Source organism: Myxocyprinus asiaticus, chromosome 31 (assembly GCF_019703515.2).
Source record: "Myxocyprinus asiaticus isolate MX2 ecotype Aquarium Trade chromosome 31, UBuf_Myxa_2, whole genome shotgun sequence".
In the NCBI taxonomy this organism is placed as follows: domain Eukaryota; kingdom Metazoa; phylum Chordata; class Actinopteri; order Cypriniformes; family Catostomidae; genus Myxocyprinus; species Myxocyprinus asiaticus.
Window position 1 is genome coordinate 10,363,483 of NC_059374.1, and position 23,091 is coordinate 10,386,573.

The window sequence follows — 23,091 nt, forward strand, 5'->3', positions numbered from 1 at the left end:
TATTCCTTTAAGGCCCCTATGTGCTCTTGATATGACCGGCTAGTAGGGATGGGAATTGTAAGGAGTTTAACGATTCTGGTTCCAATTCCGATTCCTCTTTACAATTCCCATGCAGGGATTACCCCACATTGCGGTGCCAAAGGTATAAAGTATAAAACAATGTTGTGTTTGAATGTTTTAGAAACTAGATTAGCAACACACAACCAAACATATAATGCCTCAGTGCTTAACTCATTTAATATTTGTGCACTTTGTACTGTCGCTGAAACTTTCCCCAACTTTCATGCGCTGTTTACATTCTCTGTCTGAGGGAAGTCAGTTAGTGTTGAACAGTGATGTCAAACGCGATAACTGGCATGATGAAGAGACAGTATTCTGTGATTTCATGGCATATTCCAGAAGACGAAAGACAAACAGAGCTGATTTGCTTGCCAACATTTCCACAGAAGAACAGTTCCATTTACAGGTTGCGTGTCCATCGGGAGCTGTATTTGTCCAATCATTGTTAATGACACCGCAAATATGCAAATAAGAATGTTAACCCGGGGTTAACGAATGTACAGTGTGAAACATCGGAACATTAATACCCAGGATTAATTATTAACCCAGGGTAAAGTATCAACAGTGTGAAACATGAAATAGGATAACTGAGGATTCTGTTTCCCCCGGGTTTAGAAGGACCCGGGGTTAACGATTTTAAGTGTGAAAAGCCCTAATGTGTATCTTTTTTTTGTTTTTTAAATATGTAATGATTATAGACACAAAAAAAAAAAAAAAAAATATATATATATTATATAATTAAACATTTTATATATATATATATATATATATATATATATATATATATATATATATATATATATATATATATATATATATATAAAACACACACACATTAACCACTACACCTCTCTCTCCACTGTCCCTCCCCGAGAGCCCTCCAAAAATGCCAGATCTTTGCCCCATTTCCCCACAAACAAGTCCAAATTCCCCAGTCTTCTGGATGACCCCTCTTCAAAAGCTGCCACCCTCCCCATCTCCGAGCACCACTCCTGAAATGGGGACACTCCGGCCGACTTCCATCCTCTTAAAACTATCTGTCTGGTGGTCATGACGCTGGTTAGGACCCAATTTTTTATGTGCTTATTCTCTATATTGTTGACCACTCCATCGCCTAAAATACAGAGTCTGGGGCAAAATAAAATTTGAGTGCCAAATAAATCACACATAAAACTCTGAACCTTCAACCAAAATTCTTGGATCTTAACAACCCCCCCTCCCCTCCCCTCCCCCCAAAAGACATGGGTTGTGTCTCCATCTTCTGATTGACATCGCCAGCAGGTGGTTGTGTCTTTAAGACCAAGCCTATACAATCTAGAGGGGGTCCAATAGAATCTATATAAAATCTTTAATTGCATAAGGCGCACCCTTGCATCTCTAGATGCAGACTTGACGTTTTTTAGAATCCTAGCCCACACTTCCTCCTCCAATACCAAGTTTTAATCTTTCTCTCATAATCTCTTGATAGAATTTAAAGCTCCATCCCCCAGTCTCTGAATTAGCAGGGAGTAATACACTGATACCTCATGACCTTTTCCAAAAGCAGTAATCACCTCTCCCAGAGTATCTGCCGCTTTAGGGGTGTGTAAACTACTCCCAAAAATAGTACAGAGCAGGTGGCGCAGCTGTAAATACCTATAGAACTGAGATCTGGGAATCCCAAAATGTTGAACCAAATTTTCAAAGGATTTCCACACTCCACTCTCATATAGGTCACCAAGTGTAGTAACCCCCTCACAATCCACTCTGACCAGCAGAAAGGGGACTTATTAATACATAATTTGGGGTTCAGCCATTTGCTCGAGGCAACATTTAAATAAATGTCCAAATTAAACACTCTGGACACTTTTGTCCATATCAAGTGCAAATGCGAGATAACGGGGTGTAACTTAACTTCTCTGATTTGTTTGACAGAAAGGCTTTGCAATGGCGAAATAGGGGCAAGAACATCCTGTTCAACACGAAACCTGGAAGGGGCTCTCTCAGGTGGAAGTGACCAATGAGCCAAATGTCTGAGACCGAATGCAAAATAATAAAACAAAATTTTGGGTAGGCCTAGCCCACCTTTGTCAATCGGCCTATGCATCTTACTGAAAGGTAATCTAGGACGCTTACCATTCCAAATTAAGGATTTCGCTATGCTATCAAATTGCTTGAAATAAGAGAGGGGACATCTACAGGGAGAGATTGTAGCAGGTAGTTAAATTTTGGAATACAATTCATTTTAATTACATTAATATTGCCAATCATATATAAATGTAATGAAGCCCACATTGCTCGAAAACCTTTTTAAGAGGTCAAAATTAACTAACTAAATCAGACAAATTTGCTGGGAATAAAATGCCCAAATACTTAATGCCCTGTTTGGGCCACTGGAAGGCACTGGCTGAAAAGCCATTACCGGACAGTACGCTGTCAGAGCCAAAACTTTGGATTCAGACCAATTTAATCTGTATTCTGAGAACTTAGAAAAGGAATTCATAATTATGTGGAGGCAAGGCATAGATCTAGTGTAGTCGGAGACGAATAATAAAATATCATCAGCGTAAAGCAAAAGCTTATGCGCCATACCTCTCACCACCACCCCTGGAAGACCATCTTCCCTTCTTATCGCAGCTGCTAATGGTTCCAGGGCAAGACAGAACAATAATGGGGAAAGAGGGCAACCCTGCCAGGTGCCCATATCCAGAGTAAAATAATCTTAAATTAATCCATTTGTTTGTACCGCCGCTACCGGGTGTCTATAAAGTAACTTAATCCATCCAATAAAAGTATTTCCGAGCCCGTATATTTCCAAAATCTTAAAAAGATAATCCCATTCTACCATATCAAATGCCTTTTTGGCGTCAAGTGAGATGGTAGCAACCGGAGTCTGATCATTCGCCACTGACCACATGATACTGATGAAACGCCTAATGTTATCAGAAGAGCTGCGCCCCCGAATAAACCCCACCTGATCTATATGTATAAGAAATGTCATAACTTTGCTTAATCGGTTAGCCAGAAATTTTGACGATATTTTTACGTCTACCTAGATCAGGGAAATTGGATGGCAACTCTTACACTCGCTTGGATCTTTGTCCTTTTTAAGAATCAGACTGATCCGTGCTTGTGTCATAGTTGCCGGAAGCTTTCCATTCTTTAATGATTCTGTATAAACTTCTAACAAAAGTGGAGCCAGTTCTGTAGTATAAGATCTAAATAATTCAGCGGCAAAGCCATCTGGCCCCGGAGCCTTACCTGTAGGCAAGGCCTTAATTACTTCACCAAGCTCCTCCAAGGTTATCTCAGAATCAAGAGAATATTTTTGCTCAGATGTCAGTTTAGGGAGTTCTAATGGTTCCACAAAATTTGTAATATCTTCATCAGTAGACGAAGACATGGAGTCATAGAGATCAAGATAGATTTCATTATTAATATCAATGGTCGAGGTAAATATTTCACCACCAGCAGATTTCACTGAGGGAATGGCAGAAAAAGACTCTCTCTGCTTTATATATCTAGACGGATGTTTTCCTGCTTTGTCCCCAGACTCTTGCCCTGAATAGCCAAAACTCCTTCCGCAACAAAACAGTATTATATCTGTATTTTAAATTGGGTCAATTCTCTGAGGCCATCACACAACATTTGGCCATGCTCACAGAGGATACTGGGGACCAGTTGATCTCCATATAAACATTTATTTCAGCCTTTAACATTAGTTGGAATTCAGGATTTTGCGAAAAGGATACATTAAAGCGCTAACTATATGATTTATTTTTCTCTGTATGTGGCAACACCTCTAAACTCACCAGGGCGTTATCTGAGACTAAAATGTTTCCAATTGAGCAATCAACAACAGATGACATGAGGGACTTTGATATATATAAAAAAATCTATTCTAGAATAAATCTTATGGACTGATGAAAAAAATGTATAGTCCTACCAGATGGGTTCAAAAGTCTCCAAATATCTGTAAGACCAAGATTTTTACACATCCTGTGAAACGTCAATGTTCCTCTAGGGGGTTTACACACTTTCGCTTCACTATAATCAAGGAGTCCATCAAAAGATTCAAGTCCCCTCCCAATATTATATCATGAGGGGTGCCAGCGGCTTGCAACATCCCTTCAAGATCTATAAAAAAGCCTTGATCATCAGTATTAGGTGTGTAAATATTAGCCAAAATCAACCGTTGCCCCTGAATTCCTGCTAAAACAATAATGACTCTTCCTAATTTATCTTTAATCTGTTTGAGACATTTGATTTGTAGATGATTACTTATCGAATGTAATGACTCCCCTGCTCTTACTTGAGCCAGAACTAAAGAAAACATGTCCACCCCATATCTTCCCAAATTTTTCAGCTTCCTGCAAATTTTACGGCCATCCTTAAGTATCTAGTATCATTTTGGCTGGGAACATCCGTGCAAAAGCTACCTTCCGTTGATGTAAGAGTTTCTTGCATTCCTTGAATCGATCACGTTTCTCTCTTGTTGAAGTCTGGGAACAAGAAAATGCTGTGGTTCTTCCAAGAAAGCCTTCCTTTACACCTCGCCTCACACAACACAAGAACTTTATCAGATGATCTCAGAATTTTGGCCAGAATTGATTGGGGCCTGTCTCCCTCTGTGGATCTCAGAGCTGGAACTCTGTGAGCTTGCTCGATTTCCAGCTTATGGCCTGTTATGTCGAGCAGACTCGGGAAGAGCTCGTCTAGGATTTTCACCATATCTCGGCCTTCTTCCTCCTCAGGAATTCCAACAATTTGGACATTGTTTCGGCGGTTACGATTCTCAAGGTCTTCCAACTTTTCCCAGACGTGCTCCAAGTCTACCTTGGTCGCTAGCAGGTTAGCAGCTAATTCCCTCTCCGATGACTCCAGATAATCTATCCATTTCTCAACATCTGCCACTCTTGTAACCAACGCTGAATCTCTTTCGCCTCACTGGCCAAATTGAGTCCCAGGCCTCCGGCCTGCTGCTCAGGGGCTTCAGCTTGAGCACGTAAGTGTCTTTTAATGTCTCCAAAGCCCAAGGATTTTGAATTCTTTGACATATTGTCTTCATTGAACAGTTATGGAACAGGATGTATCGAATCTCACCAGTTTATGACACAAAAAGTATTAAAACTATCAAAGTGCGCAGAGCTCGCTGTTCATGTGTCCGAACCTCGCACTGTGCCACGCGACTCTCCCTAATGTGTATCTTTAACTACAGAATGTCATTCAAAGCATTCAGTAATTACTCCGATTTAAGGCTCACGGAGATGTCAAAATTAATGACTTGCAGTTTGGTAAGATTTTGATTCACTTAAATGAAATGGCTGATAAGAGTAATTCATTCGGGAGTTAGCTTTGTATGTTTCAAAAGAATCAGCTCATATGAGTCATTCTTTGGGGAATCTGGCTACACTGGTCATGCTGTATGTTTTGCGCTATAGATTCAAAAGTACTGGATTACAGGAGACATTCGTTTGGGAATTGAGTTACATTGGTTGCGCTGTATATTTCATGCTGGAGATTCTAAAGAACAAGCTCATATTAGCAATTTTTCGAGAATCTGGTTACACTGGTTGCGCTGTATGTTTTATACAGTTGATACAAAAGAACTGGCTCAAATGCGTCATTCATTTGGCAATCAAGTTATATTGGTTGCCCTGTATGTTTCGCACTGTAGATTTAAAAGAACCAGCTCATAAAATCATTTGTTTGGCAATCAGGTTACATTGGTTGCTCTTTAGATGCTGCTGTGGCACTGCTGAATAGCAATGCAGGAAACACTGATAGAATATTTTATTGAGTGTTCCATTCGCATAGGTGGAAGAATGCTCATTTGAGAACCATTAATGGGACCAAAAATCATTTGGTTCCAGTATATTTTTAAAAAATGGAACCAGTTCTCGGTTCCCAACCCTACCGGCTAATATTTTGATCTGGAATCAAACTACGCAGAGAGATCTAAAGGTGGAAAGAAAAAACATTTAGGGTTTCAAACACCCAAAAGTAACCATCAAATTCTAGTTAAAGGATCAAAACAAAGTATTCAGTGATTGCAGGTACTGTCGGAAAACGTCATAGTTGGCCAGGTGATATTTAGTCTACAGCTGCAGGACTGGCTGCAGTGTGTGAAGGGGTTTTGTGCTGGGCCTCAACGCAGGAATGCGTCATTGCCGCGCGCTCTTCACAGCAACAATGAGCAAAGCCACATTAGAATACAGCTGAGCTGTGTCCTAGCACACACACAAGCGCAAACATGCACACACACACACAGACAAATATTGAGCAGACTGTTACATTAAAATTATACACGCACACACACACAATCTGCTCAGTGTTGTCACATTACAATCATACATGCACATTGCTGTACAAGAAATTCTACAAATACATCAATAACACACACGGATCATGTGTCAAAAAGATGTAAAAAAGAAAACACTTCAGTACACATGTTAAAACAAAACAAGGAGACTTACATTTGAGGAAAACACAGTTACTTCCTGGGGCTACCCAAACAGACTACATGACTCCAGTGCACGCTTGAGCAGACATCAATACAACTGAAACCACATCAGTATCTGAGAAACATCAGACTACCAAACATGACAACCCTGCTCTGCAGCTCCCAAACTCAAATAAACGCATATACGCACTTTGACAGCCATGTTAGAAAGAAAAACAACAAGTCCCTTTCTGTCAAAAGCCTCTGTATCTAAACTTGAGTTATTGCCTGCCATGTGCAACTTCCTCCAAATTCTCCAGTTATTTACCTGTTTGTTTCTGAAGTGGAAAGACAAGCACTTCCATACTTCTAACCTTTAACTATTCCTCTCCTGATGAAAAGTGCAAGTTCTAGACCCACACAAGCAGTGGGACGCCGCTCTACCCCTCCCCCGAAATAGAGCCGTGGAGGAACTTCCATAGTGACCCAAAGAGAGAGAGAAAGAGATAGAGAGAGTCAGACAAAGTCTTCCTCTCCGCGTACCATCCCGACACACGTGTTGCCTTCCCAGCTGCTCCAACACAATTTCTGAATGCAATGAAACAAAGAGTGAGAGAGAGAGGGATGTAGCATTTACCTGAAGAGGAGTGAAAAGCATGTTTCGAAGCCTCCTTGCAGGCTGGGACCTGGTTTTCCCTCTTTCTCTCTCTCTCTCTATCCCTTTTGTTACCATTCAGTAGAAACTTGAGTGGCTTGCCAGGCATTGCCGAGCAAGCGCAGAGGGAGTCCACCCACCCCCACATGGACTTTCACCCATGCCGAGTGGGAAACGCACTCTGAGCAGCTGCATTCACTGTGAGTGTGTCTCAGCCTGCTGCAGGACTTTCGCCTTCCATTCACACACAGACGCTCACATTCTCACAGAGCAAGCAGGTGATCGTGTGGCTTGCTCAGGCCTAGACTGATCTGAGAGCAGTGGAAAGCCCCAGAGAGCAGGAGAGCTGAATAGATGAGTGGCTGCACAATGGAGCAGCCTGAACACATGTTCTCACACCAGCAGACCAGCCTGAGCCACATGACTGCAGCTGTAGCAAAGAGCCGTGAAGGAAGGACAACTGTAGATGTGCATGTGGTGAAGTTTTACTTGATGTTTGAGTGACAAGGCAAAGTCACAAATTGATGAGTGAATTAAATTAAATACAGGTTACGTTCACACAGCGGCAGAATATGGTGTCAGTGCTAAATACAGTTCTGTTCACAGAAAAGTTCAGTTATGAAAGAGAGTAGGGATGGGAATCATACGAAATGTAATGATTCCAGTTCCGATTCCTCTTCCATTCCCAGTTTCATTAATGATTCGTTAAGTACTTTTGAGGAATAATTATTTACCAAATTATCAGATGATTTCATATTTTAACAGAATATATTCCTGCAAAAAAAAGTGCTTCACAAGAAGCACTGCTGACGTGGAAGACATCTCAGGAGACCTATGATCAAGAATTCTTACTATGCATTAAACAGGAAAGGGTTACAAAGTTATCTGGAAGAGCTTAGATATTCATCTGTCCACAATTAGACAAACTGTCTATAAATGGAGACGATTTAGTACTGTGGCTACTCTCCAATTTTATAGTTATTTAGCCTATTAATTTGTTGAACGTCTTTTAGATACCATGTTGAGTACTGCGCTTAGCGTCCATATATCCTTCTGAAACGTGTCTGATTGAGGTAAAGTGAACATAACAGAGCCTAATTATACTTTGAGTTCTTTAACACAGACTAGTCATTCAGACAACCCACCAACTAGTCTATTATGAAAATTTATAGTTTTTCACATCCCCACTTACTGTAGTTCCTACACCGATCAGCCACAACATTAAAACCACCTGCCTAATATTGTGTAGTTCCCCCTCACGCCACCAAAACAGTGCCAACCCGCACCCGCAGATGTTATTCTTCTCATCACAATTGTACAGAGCGGTTATCTGAGTTACCATAGACTTTGTCAGTTCTAACCAGTCTGGCCATTCTCTGTTGACATCTCTCATCAACAAGGCATTTCATCTGCAGAACTGCCACTCACTGGATGTTTTTTGTTTTTGGCACAATTTGGAGTAAATTCTAGAGATAGTTGTGTGTGAAAATCTCAGGAGATCAGTAGTTACAGAAACACTCAAACCAGCCCATCTGGCACCAACAATCATCCATGCAATTATCAAATCAGCCAATCGTGTGGCAGCAGTGCAGTGCATAAAATCATGCAGATACGGGTCAGGAGCTTCAGTTAATGTTCACATCAACCATCAGAATGGGGAACATTTTTTATCTCAGTGATTTGGACCTTGGCATGATTGTTGGTGCCAGACGGGCTGGTTTGAGTATTTCTGTAACGGCTGATCTTCTGGGATTTTCACACACAACAGTCTCTAGAATTTAGAATTTACTCCGAATGGTGCCAAGAACAGAAAACATCGAGTGAGCGGCAGTTCTGTGGAAAGAAATGGCCAGACTGGTTCGAACTGACAAAGTCTACGGTAACTTAGATAACCGCCCTGTATAATTGTGGTGAGAAGAATAACATCTCAGAATGCTACTCTGAGATGCAGGTTGGTGCTGTTTTGGTGGCACGAGGGGGACCTAAACAATATTAGGCAGGTGGTTTTAATGTTGTGGCTGATCGGTGTATATCTGGTAACCATTTCTTTTAAGTTTTCACCGTGTCACATTTTTGCCTTCACTTGTTGTCCTGCAATGTGAAAAATTTAAATGTAAAAGTACAAATATTCCATGTAGTCTCTCAATTAATAGGTCATAAAAGCTGTATGCATAGTAATTGGCAAATAATTAGCAAAATGCTGTTTAAAATAGTTTTAGATGCAGTATATACGGTTGCACACAACAGGACATGTCAACAACTCATTTACACATTTATTTGAGGGGAGTTTGGAGGTTTGAAACATATTTCAGATAAACAGATTGTCACTTTTACCTTTGGAAAGGTTTTGGCTTAGAAAGGCCTTGAGATCACCACACAAAGCTGCTGTGCCAGCCTGGATGGGGAAGAAATTAGGAAAAGTACAAATGAATTGCAATATTAGTTTGACATATATTACATAATACAATTACTCTCCTTTCAACCTGAGACAATTTGTCCCAGGGTTGATAATTCACATTATTTAAATTTTCTGACTCCTTTGACTTACATTGTATGGACAAAAACACCTCATACATCCTAAAAATTGTATTCCGCAGAAGAAAGTAAGTCATATGACTTTGAGACAGATTGAGTGTGAGGTAAATGATGAGAGAAGTTTCATTTTCAGGTGAACCTTTAAATGTGTTCCTCACACAAAGTGTATAGCTTCCTTCAGAGGGCTTGTTAAATAGCACATGAGTTGTATGAACTACTTTAAAGGTGTTTTCTGGTGCTTTTTTTACCTTTTTGTAGACAGACAGACCTTAGTCTGTATGGTTTCATTGTATGGATAGCATTGGCCTGGATATTTTTCAAATTTTCAAACGTAAATTTTTGGCTAAAATATTCCATAAACTTAGTGGGCCTCATTCATGAAACATTCGTTAATATGAAGGTAAATTTGGAGTAATTTACACGTAAAATGGAGCTTCCCGAAAACGTTCCTCCAGATTCACAAATGCTGCGAATCCTCCAGATTTGTTTGTTAAACGCATGTATGTTAGTGAATTCCAAACATCCGCAACAGAGCACGCATGCACGTTCGTTCACAATTATCATAATCCACGGCCATGAAAATCCTATAAGCAAGGCACCAGACTTGCTAGTAAATGAGAATAGGAAGCTTTTAACATCTATACGAACAGTAATAGGGCTTTTTTTTTTTTTTAAATGGAATGTGTCACATCGTAAAATATCGATTTGGCAAACACTCGCATCTTCGTTCTAAAAAGAAAGTGAGGAAGTTATGGTCATCACATGCTTTTGATGTCATCAGAGGTTCTTTTGTGAATTAAACAGGCCAAGAGATCAATAAAACTGGTTTGACATGAAACTTTAGTGTAAAAAAATTTCAGTTCATGCCGACAGGAGGATGTCCACCACCAGCATCATTGAAGAATCTTCAGAGAAATAAATCGAATGCCTGAAGAAGGTATTTCACCGAAACGCTGTAAGCTATCGTGTACGCACCTGCCCACGACATTTGTTTATTTAGCTTTAACAACATTCATATTTACCATACATTATCAACTAAACACGATATATCGATGCACAATCCACAAACTTTTTAATCAAATTTATGAAGCAGAGTTGGGAATAAACTGTACTTTAAATAAACAATTGCAAGCACCAAATAAACACTTAAAATTAAGTATATGGTTTAAAAGTTTTTCCCCCTAATTTATGTTATCTTTTAGGTTAATTTCACTCATTTCATTTTTTTCATGACTTATTTAATTTCACTTCTATCAAAATTTGTTCTGCTCGTGTTTCATGAATCAGGCCCAGTGAATTGAATAATTTTTTTTTTGCATCTTGCATCTAAATTGATGTTCTAAGTATTCAAAACAATGTGCACTCTCATGCCTTCTCCATTATGCACATTCTTTTCAGAACTGTCAGTAATGTAACCTACAGTGCTCATATTATTGTCTCTAGAATGCAGCAGACTGTAGTGGGACAGAGGTCTGTCTCTCAACTGATAGCATGATATCTCAAAGCAGCAGAGTATCACCAGAACCGGCTGCTTCTGCGGTAACTTTAAAAAACTACAGTGTATAGGCCTAGTGCTCATCAAAGTATGACGGCTGTTTTTGCACTGGCTAAGAGCAAAATGCACAAGCAAATATAATTTTAGTGAAACTATTTCCTTACCATGTAGGTGCTTGTTAAAATGCCCATAAAACGCTCAATCAGAGGGCTAAATCAAATCTGTAACATTAGCTAGTGAAAGACTGTGAAAATCTATAGAAATTAGGGCTTTAAACAGATGAGTAAACAGATGTCGGTTGAGTTTACAGAGACATTCATTCACAGGGGTCAGAGGTCACGGAGCATGTCACACTGATTTAATCAACATGGCATCACGGAGGCAAATTTAAAGAAATGTTAAAGAAATGTGGGCTCTCTGATGAGGTTCTCAGCAAGCACTAGACAAAACCTATTTACTTTTATAGGCTTTACTTTCATACAAGGCATTATAGTTTTATGTGCTTCAAAAAATATTCATATACACATATATGCAAGGAGTAACAGCGAGGTAAGCAAAGGAAACCTTATACAAACCAGACAGATAAGATGTTTGATAAACTGTTTTCATTTCTCATATATCCATCACATACATTTATTTATTTTTAAAGCAGGATTGTTCTTAGCATTGTTAAGTTGTTAAGAGCAAAACTCATCAAAAGACTTTGCTTTTTGAAAGACCATGTTGACATTTGAACCGTCACTGTCTCTTTAAAGACCTAATTTGATCTTCACGCATTTTACACCACACAAACATGCAAACATTATAACTCACCGTGTTGGCCATCGTACTCAAGATGACGAGGAGATCTTTCTGCTGGTTAGATCCTTTTACTCGTAGTGTTGCAGAGTCCCCTGTAGACACACACATATAAAAGTGAGCAGATGTGTGTGTGAGTGTCATGCCCAAACAATCACACTCTGAATCACACAGCCTGTCCTCATAACCACATGGAAGATTGTTAGAGGAGAGGGAAGCTTTCGATGATGATTGAGATAACACTAATGACCAGAAATGACAAAAGGGACAGCAAGAGTAAGAGACAGAGGATGGAAGAGGATTCACACTCCCCACTCCTCAAAGGACCCCCTACAGCATACCACCTCCAAACTCTCTCCCCTTCCTGTAAAGTGTGTGAGTGATGGAGGAATTTGGTTTCCTTTTCCCAACGCCATCTACATGTACAATAACTACCGGAAGGTTCCTCTAGGGTAAACTGAGGTCAAGTGCCATAACCAGTCATGATGTCAATGACTGTCCACTTCCTGATTTGCTCCCAGAGTGAGACAAAACCTGCACCATTTGTGATCCATAAAGACCCAAACATACTCAACGCAAATACGTGAATGCAGACGCACCTTGCTACGCAAGCTCGATTTCACACGTCGTTGTGTTGTGAAATGTGTCAGTGCTCAATTCATAACCCAACGCAAGTACATGCTGCATTCTTAGCATTGCCGAAAAGGGGCGCTAGAGCGGATTTTCTTCTTTCAATCAACAACTGTCATGGTGGACTCGAGCAGCAATTTGAGTTGAATCTTTTTGAAAAATATATATGAGTTTTTGTCCCCAGTCCATTTAAAAAAACGTGTTTTTTCTCTGTGTCTCTCCCCACTACTCAACTATCGACTCATCTTCCACATCGGGGCTACATCCGAAAACATAGGCAGCTGACTTGCTGCCTAATCAGTTAATGGTTTAACTGACAGTTGTTTTGAATGAATGGTCTCCGAACAGTTTGAACAGCACCATATTGGGGGCCTGGGTAGCTCAGCGAGTACTGACGCTGACTACCACCCCTGGAGTCGCGAGTTCGAATCCAGGGCGTGCTGAGTGACTCCAGCCAGGTCTCCTAAGCAACCAAATTGGCCCAGTTGCTAGGGAGGGTAGAGTCACATGGGGTAACCTCCTCGTGGTCATGATTAATGGTTCTCGCTCTCAATGGGACACGTGGTAAGCTGCGCGTGGATCACGGAGTGTAGCATGAGCCTCAACCTGCTGTGAGTCACCGCGGTGTCATGCACAGCAAGCCACATGATGAGATGCGCGGACTGACTGTCTCAGAAGCGGAGGCAACTGAGTCTTGTCCTCCACTACCCGGATTGGAGGTAACTGCGCCACCACGAGGACCTACTAAATAGTGAGAATTGGGCATTCCAAATTGGGTAGAAAAAGGGGATAAAAAAAAAAAGAAAAAAAAAGAAAGAAAAGCACCTTACTTTCATCCTGTCTCCATATACAGCCTCCAAAGGCAGCATTTTCCTGGTTTTGGACGCAGCACCGGTTTCGTGGTCATGCCTAAAAAAATCTATTACCCTCTTGTGGTCTGAGGTTTGTAATCACCAGAGCAACGCAAGAGCGCACCACACGTTGGCCAAGCGCTCGCGTCTGCGTTTGCGTACTTGCATGTTTTGGCCTTAATTGTTAGGTTGCCACCTAGTTAAACTTAGTTGATATGTTGGATTTGTGGTCACACAAATAGAAAAAAAAAAATCCACACAAATATCAAATTATACGAGGGTGCATTTTTTTAAAATGAGGTCAAGAGAAAGAAAACGCTACACTACTGCCACAAAGTAGTACACAACAATCTAATGACACGTTAGGATTTCCCTCATGTACGTGAACTCAAAATGCTAAGTTAAGAAGTAAGTTCTATTTCATGTGTCGTTGCTCTCCATCTCCAAAATGTATTCATGGGTACGCATTTCATTGTCAGCGTTGCTGCAAGGGGCGCTATAGCTTGCATTAGCATTAAGTGGCACAACCATCTTCTATGGTCATTTTTCTCTGTCATGGTGGAGCAACAGTTTGTAGAAAAACTGCTGACATTTTCATAGCTAGCTACCTGAATAACAACACATCCAGTTTAATGGTACAGATATTTGCAATTAATATTATGTTTCCTGCCCTTAGCAGTCTGTTGCAAAATGATGAGATCATTTAATATTTTAACTAGGGCTGTCACGGTTATGAAATTTGGCTGACGATTAATTGTCAAAGAAATAATTGCGATTATGAGGATTTATTTTATTTTTTTAGGGCTATGATGATTAATTGTCTCAAACAATTAATTGTTTAAAATGTTTTAAATAACAAAATATTTCTAAATACAATAATTTCTAAATATAAAAATCTCTTTTTTTTTTTTTTTTTTGGTTAACTTTAGTTTTAGTCAATTTCACATTTACAAGTGGATGGTGATACGGCCTTTAAAGCTCCAAAAATCACAGACAGTCAGCATAAACGTCATCCATATGACTCCACTGGTTAAATTAATGCGTTCTAAAGCGGAACGATCGCTTTTGGTGCAGAAAAAGATCAATATTTAAGTTATTTTTATCTATAAATCATCGCTTCTGGTCAGCAGCAGTATACGCATTCACGAGAGAGGGTGGAGTTCACAAAGTCTGTTGTGTGACGTATTTGCGCTGGCATGTTTGGATATAATCTCACGTTTTTCTCTCGGTTGAGACAGCCAGGATGAGCACAGAAATGCACCAGTTTGAGTAAACATACAGATACAAATACAGATCTAAACCAAAACCAATGAAGCTTCTGTTCAGCATTCCTCCTAATCAGTTGTAAACAGTGCCTTTCTTCTGGGTGTGTCTTACGTGCATCTGTTCTCGCATGAACATGCCAACGCGATAACGTTGTGATGATTTATAGTTAAAAAGTACTTCAATATTAATATTTTTCACACCAAAAGCAATCGTTTCACTTCGGAAGACATTCGTTTAACCAGCGGAGTTGTATAGATAACATTTATGCTGAATGTCTGAACTTTTTGGAGCTTCAAATGTCTGATCACCATCTCCTTGCATTTTAAGGACCTACTGAGCTAAGATATTTTTTCCAATTTGTCTTCAAATGTGTTCTGCTGAAGAAAAAAGTCATACACACCTGGGATAGCATGAGGGTGAGTAAATGATGAGAGAAGGATGATGTTTTTATTTTCAAATAATTTCTTCTCTCTGCTTCCCAATACATTTCTCTCCTCTTGCGCTCTCTATTTCTTTGGCTGTTGCTCATTGCTCTTGTTCGTCGGAACAGTGTGCATACAAAAAGCTTGATTGATTCTTAAGCAGCAACCCCGCTATTTGTGTCACTTTACTATCACCTGTGGTGTGGAAAAAAGAAGCTGACATTTGCACTCTCACAGAAGCAGATATCTCATGTAGCCATCCTGGACAAGCAACCAATAGTTGTGGTTAAAGTTATTGGCTAGGGATCGATTAATTCTAAAAAGTATAATTTAATACTGAATGTGTGTATTGATAAAAAAAAAAAAAAAAAAAAAAATTGGAGGACAAGATGCATCATGAATCGTTTTGTAATAACATTTTTACCCTTTAAATCAAAATCGAATCAAATTGTAAGGCCAGTGAAGATTCACACCTCTATTTTACATTGTTATCCAATGTCCAATAAGTATGCTAATGTTTGTGTCCATATGATCTGCTGAGTGTGTGTCTTTAGAGGAGGCTGGGAGAGGCGCAGAGCAGACAGCTGGTAAGCCTGGCTGTGGTGGAGGGGGTGAGGCCGAATGGACTGAGCAGATCAATAAATAGGGGGGATCTAGCCATGCTGCCCACCGCCCCTGTTCCACAATACCCCCTACAGCCCCCTGCCTGAGCCACACATAATGGCCTTTTGTCCCATGGGGGAGAAGCCCGACACAGGAACCAGAAAGAAGCTTCAAAGTGGCTGGAGGTCTCTCCTTCTCTTTCCTTTTCTATGTCATTTACCCTCCCCCCAATCTCCCTTTCTGTCTTCTCCTGGGTTAGGGAGAAGCCACCCAGTAAATGTAAGGAAACTTGGGTCTCGGTGGGTTGACACATTGCTCTGGTGACATGACACTAAAGAGACAACTTGTTGCTGAGTAAGAGTAGACACAGGGTGGACCAGGACAGCACAGCAACCCAAATAATGACAAAAGATTTAATTTACACATAGTAAATCAAGCCCATCATTGTGCTTTGTAACCCACTGGTAGAAGTCCTTTAAAAAGCCTCTCAAGATAAAAGGTGATGCGTTGAGGACTTCACTGATCTCCATTTATTGACGTACTTGTACATGTACTTGTTCTCAATCACAACAAAACTTTGGTTTGTCTTATTAGTGGATTTGAACAAACTCAGAACCCCAAGAATTAAACTTAAGTTTGTATCTCGTCATGTACCATACAAACAAGAATGATACCTCAAATAGTGTGGTTTGAGGAAAGTGGTGCTATACATTTTCTAAGCAATCAACCTCATGATTTTTTCCTTGTGGACCATAAAACGGGTTTTTAAAAAATCCCATAGATTTACAGTGAAAGAAAGGCACGAGTCAATCTAGACACCAGAATGTCAGAGACATGAGTGGGTTCTTACGGCTAGAGCCAATAAGCAACCAGCTAGCAACACCCTAGCAACCACCAATAACTTTTTAGTGGGATGGGCATGAGTACTCGATCACTTGAGTACTGGGAAATGACAGCAATGATCGATCATGAAAACGATGATCGATAATCACACACCAGACAAGTTCTTCCTTTCAAACAGCTAGACGGAGCACAGCTGAATGGATCAGAACACAGAGTCTTTAAAACTATTTTCAAATTTTACAATATTTTATAAAAAAAAAATATTGCGATATCCGATTACATCGTCAAACCCCCGGCTGAGGGATCAGTGAATATTCTTGCTTTATTTATTTTGCTTTCAGCGAGTATTGACACTGACTACCATCCCTGGAGTTGCGGGTTTGAATCCAGGGCGTGCTGAGTGACTCCAGCCAGGTCTCCTAAGAAACCAAATTGGCCCGGTTGCTAGGGAGGGTAGAGTCACATGGGGTAACCTCCTCGTGGTCGTGATTAGGGGTTCTCGCTCTCAGTGGGGAGCATGGTAAGTTGTGTGTGGATCGCGGAGAGTAGAATGAGCCTCCCGTGCTGTGAATCTCCGTGGTGTCATGCACATCGAGCCACATGATAAGATACGCGGACTGACTGTCAGTCCGGGTGGCGGAGGACGAATCCCAGTTGCCTCCGCATCTGAGATCCTCAACCCGCGGCTTGTTGAGCGCATTGTCACGGAGACACAGCACGTGTGGAGGCTTCACGCCACCCACCGCGGCATCCACGCTCAACTCACCACACGCCCCACCGAGAACGAACCACATTATAGCGACCACGAGGAGGTTACCCCATGTGACTCTACCCTCTCTAGCAACCGGGCCAATTTGGTTGCTTAGGAGACCTGGCTGGAGTCACTCAGCACGCCCTAGGATTCGAACTAGCGAACCCCAGGGGTGGTAGCCAGCGGTACACCGGTCTATTACTGTAGTAACATGATGGCACATAACAACAAAAGAACTGCGATTGGTCGTTTACATGTCTCAGTTGCTTCACATTTAAGCAGGCGATTCTCAGCGCACTCAAGAAACAAATCGGCCAAACGCGAAAATTTTCGGCTGATGCCGATAATGAAAAAATTCAGAATATCGGCCGATTTATCGGTTGACCACTACTTGAGTCTGTTGCACCAGTGCAACACTATGTTAACATAAAACGGTTTATTGAAGCTTTTTCCCCTCTTTATACTTTTTACTTAACATTTGAGAATATGTACTGGCTAAATCTATTTATTCATTTTTTTATGCACTTAAATTTAAAATGGAATGCACTTTTTTTAACCACCAGGAATGTTCTTTGCAATATTTATAACATGTTGCTGTTTGGCTTATATTTATTCATTGCACCTGGACTAAGAAAACAACGACAATTGAAAAATCTGGTAACAAATTCAAATTATATTTAAATTTTTGGTAATATTTTGAGTAAAAAAATTTATTTAGTTTCTCAGCCCAGTGAACAGTCCTACTGGCAACCACCCAAAACACTCTTGCATCACAGCAGTGAGTTTTGCACCCTGAAAAAAAGTTAAAATCTAGTTTGCAATGCACCCTCACAATTAACAAGCAGATGTATCATTATTTAAAAATGATTGATAATCAATAATTAATGATGGTTTGATATAAATATATTACAAGCTTTGATGGTTTAACGGCTGGGATTAGGTCTTAACTAAATCACAAGCGAAGAGACATCTTTTGTCTTATGTAAAGCATGCTGCGCATTGTCATGCTCATTTTGGTACAGTCATGTTGTGGTTTCAACATGCTTAAATGCTCAGTAGAAAAATGGTTATGAGCAGGGCAGCATGACACATTAAAAGAAAAACAACACTAAACAGAAGAGGTGGTGTTTCAAATGTAAACATGCATATGCATCATTGCTCTGCAGTGTTGAGCTTTAGTGTGTTTGCAGGATGGTATGCAAAATCTACCACGAACAAACAGACAAAAGGGAAGTGCAAAATTGCTCTTTTACTGGGTGATAGACCTATATATCTTGCAACAGGACCAGCTGGATGGCAAAAACAGTGCTAGTAGTACCTCAAAAGTAATTGGAATCAAAAAATAACTATTGACCATGCCAAAAGAGTTGAAAAGTTTTCAGTGAGGAAGAGAAGGGTTCGATTCTGGCTTTACTGACAAAGGGCTACAGTGAGCGTCAGGTTGCTTCCATCCTTAATTTCAAAGATGGCAGTTCATAAGAAGAAGGTCAAGCAGTAGACATTGGGGACAACAAAGCTACAGACCAGCAGAAGGCGAAAAACGACTCTCCACTGACCGGGATGACCACCTACTCATGCGAATGCCACTCAACAACCATAGGATGACATCAAGTGACCTACAAAAAGAATGGCAAATGGCAGCTGGGGTTGTCGTGGCAGATTCTCCATAACAGCAATGGAAGCACAGTGGAGTCAAAGATTTCTTGGAGGTGCAAAGTTCTGATTAAAAAAAATTTACTTTTATTACAGAGTAACAAAGCCGAGATGGTCCATTGAGCATCTAAAATTACACTTCAGAATCATGCATTTTTTAAATACAGTTTCTGTTCTTCTTATCTCTTTGAGTGATGGCCTCTTTATCCAGTGAAATCATCTTATGATCATCTTTTGCCTCCCTAGTTTTGTCTTCGCCATCTCCCTTCTAGCTGATCACCCTTGACCCCAACTTGCTTCAATGATGGCGAAAGCATGACTATTTCATTTTATATTGACTAACTATCATTACTTTCTGCATTAATCTGATTAATATATTAAATGATTTCCCTTATTACAGTCGTTGGTTACACACATTCCTAAAAATGGAGAGTTGTATGTCCACCTACATACATGTTTCATCTAATATCTAGCACTAATTAACGCACATATATCTTCTGCCTTTTTTGGACACAAGGCAGTTCATGTTCTTATTTAAACATTAAATCATCCTTTTAGTGTCCACAAACACATCTCCTTTTGAGTCATACAGAGTTTAACGGGGAGGCTGTAAATCTCCCTAGAGAAGTTAAGTTGTATTTTTCCATTGATTTGAACTTTGATTAATAAACTGAGAAACTAATTAAATCAATAAATGAATGATTAAATATATAACATATTGAATAACATTCATAATGCAGTTATTCATAATACACTGATTACACATTGTAATTTTTAGATCACTGCATATTGCATACATACTAATTCAATTATCAAAAATGGATTAACTGAATGATTAAATACAAATATTCCATAGGGTGAAGTGCATGGCGAGGACGGTTCGAAACAGGCTCCTAGGGGCAGAGCTGAATTCATGCAAAGCTAGAATAAAGCCCTTCATCAATGACAACCAAAGAAGAGTCAGGCTGAGGTTTGCAAAAGACCATAATGATTGGACCGTAGAGGACTGGATTAAGGTCATCTTCTCTGAAGAGTCCAATTTTCAGCTTTGCCCAACACCTGGTCGTCTAATGGTTAGATGGAGACCTGGAGAGGCCTACAAGCCACACTGTCTCGCACCCACTGTGAAATTTGGTGGAGGATCGGTGATGATCTTGGGGGTGCTTCAGCAAGGCTGGATTCGGGCAGATTCATATTTGTGAAGGACGCGTGAATCAAGCCACGTACAAGGTTATCCTGGAAGAAAACTTGCTTCCTTCTGCTCTGACAATGTTTACCAACTCTGAGGATTGTTTTTTCCATCAGGACAATGCTCCATGCCACACAGCCAGGTCAATCAAGGTGTGGATGGAGGACCACCGGATCAAGACTCTGTCATGGCCAGCCCAATCTCCAGACCTGAACCCTATTGAAAACCTCTGGAATGTGGTCAAGACGAAGATGGATGGCCACAAGCCATCATACAAATCTGAGCTGCTTGAATTTTTGCACCGGGAGTGGCATAAAGTCACCCAACAGCAATGTGAAAGACTGTTGGAGAGCATACCAAGACGCATGCAAGCTGTGATTGAAAATCAGTGTTATTCCACCAAATATTGATTTCTGAACTCTTCCTAAGTTAAAACATTGGTATTGTGCTTTTTAAAAATTAATATGAACTTGTTTTCTTTGCATTATTCGAGGTCTGAAAACACTGTATCTTTTTTGTTATTTGTATTTTTTATTTGGAATTTGAGAGAAATGTTGTCAGTAGTTTATAGAATAAAACTAAAATGTTCATTTTACTCAAATACATACCTATAAATAGTAAATCCGGAGAAACTGATATTTTTGCAGTGGTCTCTTACTTTTTTCCAGAGCTGTATATACAGTATATACCGGAAACATGAATTTCATGACTTCTGGTTTCATTAATGATTCCCGAATGTGCAATTATTTGCCGATACGGACGGCACAACATACTAAAATACTCTGACAGCATTTCCTGCAGCACAATTCAGCGGCAGTGCTGCCACTTTACTGAATCTACAGCGCGCCTCATCAAGCACAGCCAGGATAGTATGATTCCTAAATAAATTACTCTCTTAAGCTGGTTCTTTTTAGTGAATCAAAAATATACAGCGTGACCAGTGGTGCGATACCTGAACAAATGTCTCTTTTGAACCAACACTTTTTAGTGAATAAAACACTTAGGCCTATCCAACAGTCAAAGTGGTTACTGATGGGCAAGTTATGACTTAGTTAGGATCAATTATTAGACTGCATTTATTCCCCAAAAATCTGTATAAACATGCCTTTGTATTACATTTGTGATTTGTTACATCTGATCTCAAATATGAAATTATCTCATCATTTGGCAACAGTCTGCTGAGGGCAGTAAATGCAACAAGAATTGCATTTCTTATTTCCAAACAATTTTTCCTTAAAAGTACTAAAAGATTTGTTAGTGGAACCATAAAGAGGAATCGTGAAATTTCTTGACCTTGTCAATGGATAGCGGATATTTTCTGTTTTCATATATTTTTGAGTGAATTTTGTTTAAAATAAATGTTAGTAATTATGTGGGTGCCTTATTTGCTATTATTAAATTATATTACATATATCAGCATTATATCAGCCACCCTGGTTTCTAGATATTGGCATCGGGACATTGAAAAACCCACATTGTTAGACTTTTACTGAGAAGTCGATACTACTAATTTAGAGTGCACATTTTCTGATTTCAAAGAATTTTTTTATTAATTTTGACTAAACATTGTGTCAAATAATTATTCAATTTCAGCTAAATTCAAACGTATTAAAAATTGCATAATTTATCAGCATTATATATAGGACTGGGTAAAAATATTCATTTTCTGATGCATCGCGATCTTCGTTTGAACAATCTTGATATCATTCTTAAATCCCAAGATCGATCTTTTACACTATGAGCAACCCTCCACAACAGTGAGAGAATAATCACTTGTATTTGCAACCCAATTTCGTGCTATTCGAATAAAAATGTCTATAATGATTAGCCACTGGCTGTTAAATGTTCAGATTTCCCTCACCAGTGACTGTGTATTAGTTGTGAAGTATTCAGCAACGTGATGTTTCACTGTGTGTTGAGAGTAAAAGTTTGGTTTGACTTGTTCCGTGTGTGTGTGTGTCCAAAGACGAGATCCACGCAATCCATTCATCATTGAATAATGGATCTTTTGATACCCTTTCTGTTCTTTACAGTCAGTTGTTGATCAAAAACAACAAAACAGAAACATTTAATTCTAATCACGCATAGCACGGATGAGTTAAAGCCATTCAAGTTCTCATTAATATTTTCTCGTTAATAAGAGACAGTGCCGGGTTTTAGCACGTGTTCAACAAATCAATGTAAATACTTGTAAATAGTACAAATTATGAACTTAAACAATAAACATGTAACAAAATAAAATACCTGTATATGTAATAAAATCTCATATTTACTGATGGAATACATGGATTTGTTCATTTTTAAAAAGCTAAAATGTGACCAAAATGATGAAAAACTAATTAAATATAATTAGTAAATTGTCAATTTTCTAGAACTGTGCGATTAATTTAAAAATCTTGACACGTTAATTTTTCTTAATCGCAATTAACGCATTTATCATTAATACAGCTTAAACATGTTGGGAAGGACGGAACTTTTGTAATGTGTCCACCCGGAGTCATTACACTGACGCACACGCCAGAGACCTTCTACCAAGGTGAGCCTACAAATTTAGCATGTAAGCTAGCAAAACACCCATAGACATTCTATGGGTGGTACTGTAACGCTACATGACTGTTATGCTCTCTGCTAGGATAGAGCCGCAGAGGTTGTTATCTCAGTAAATAAAAGAATCTCTGCAAACACACACAACAGTGCTTCCATGATAAAATGATAGAGAAAGGACCTCTTAATGCTACTTGAAGTACAAAACAAGCTCAGCTGGGACTTGTGATAGAAATCAAGTATTTTTCAGAATCATGTAAGAGGCATTTTAATTACCACAGAAGCACGTCAAGTCTTAACTATCACCAAAACGCAGAATGAGATGTTTATGTTTGCAAGCGCTCTTTAAGCAAGGTTCAAAGTGGCGCTGATGCC

General features: G+C 39.6%; 1 protein-coding gene across 6 annotated transcripts in view; it reads right to left on the reverse strand.

The window, feature by feature from the left end:
- The window catches only part of LOC127421999 (transcription factor Dp-2-like), a 76,952-nt gene that overhangs the window by 41,063 nt on the left and 12,798 nt on the right, over positions 1-23,091 (reverse strand). Inside the window, exons 2-3 of one of the 6 annotated variants that reach the window (XM_051665297.1) lie at positions 11,980-12,059; positions 9,471-9,531 (exon numbers count right to left, since the gene is read on the reverse strand). In XM_051665297.1, the coding sequence (XP_051521257.1) occupies positions 9,471-9,531; positions 11,980-11,991 (73 nt within the window). In that variant the 5' untranslated portion in view covers positions 11,992-12,059. Of the gene's footprint in view, positions 1-6,515; positions 6,569-6,809; positions 6,957-7,118; positions 7,265-9,470; positions 9,532-11,979; positions 12,060-23,091 lie in introns of those variants that run through there. The other 5 variants (XM_051665295.1, XM_051665294.1, XM_051665299.1 and 2 more) reach the window with 5 other exon arrangements.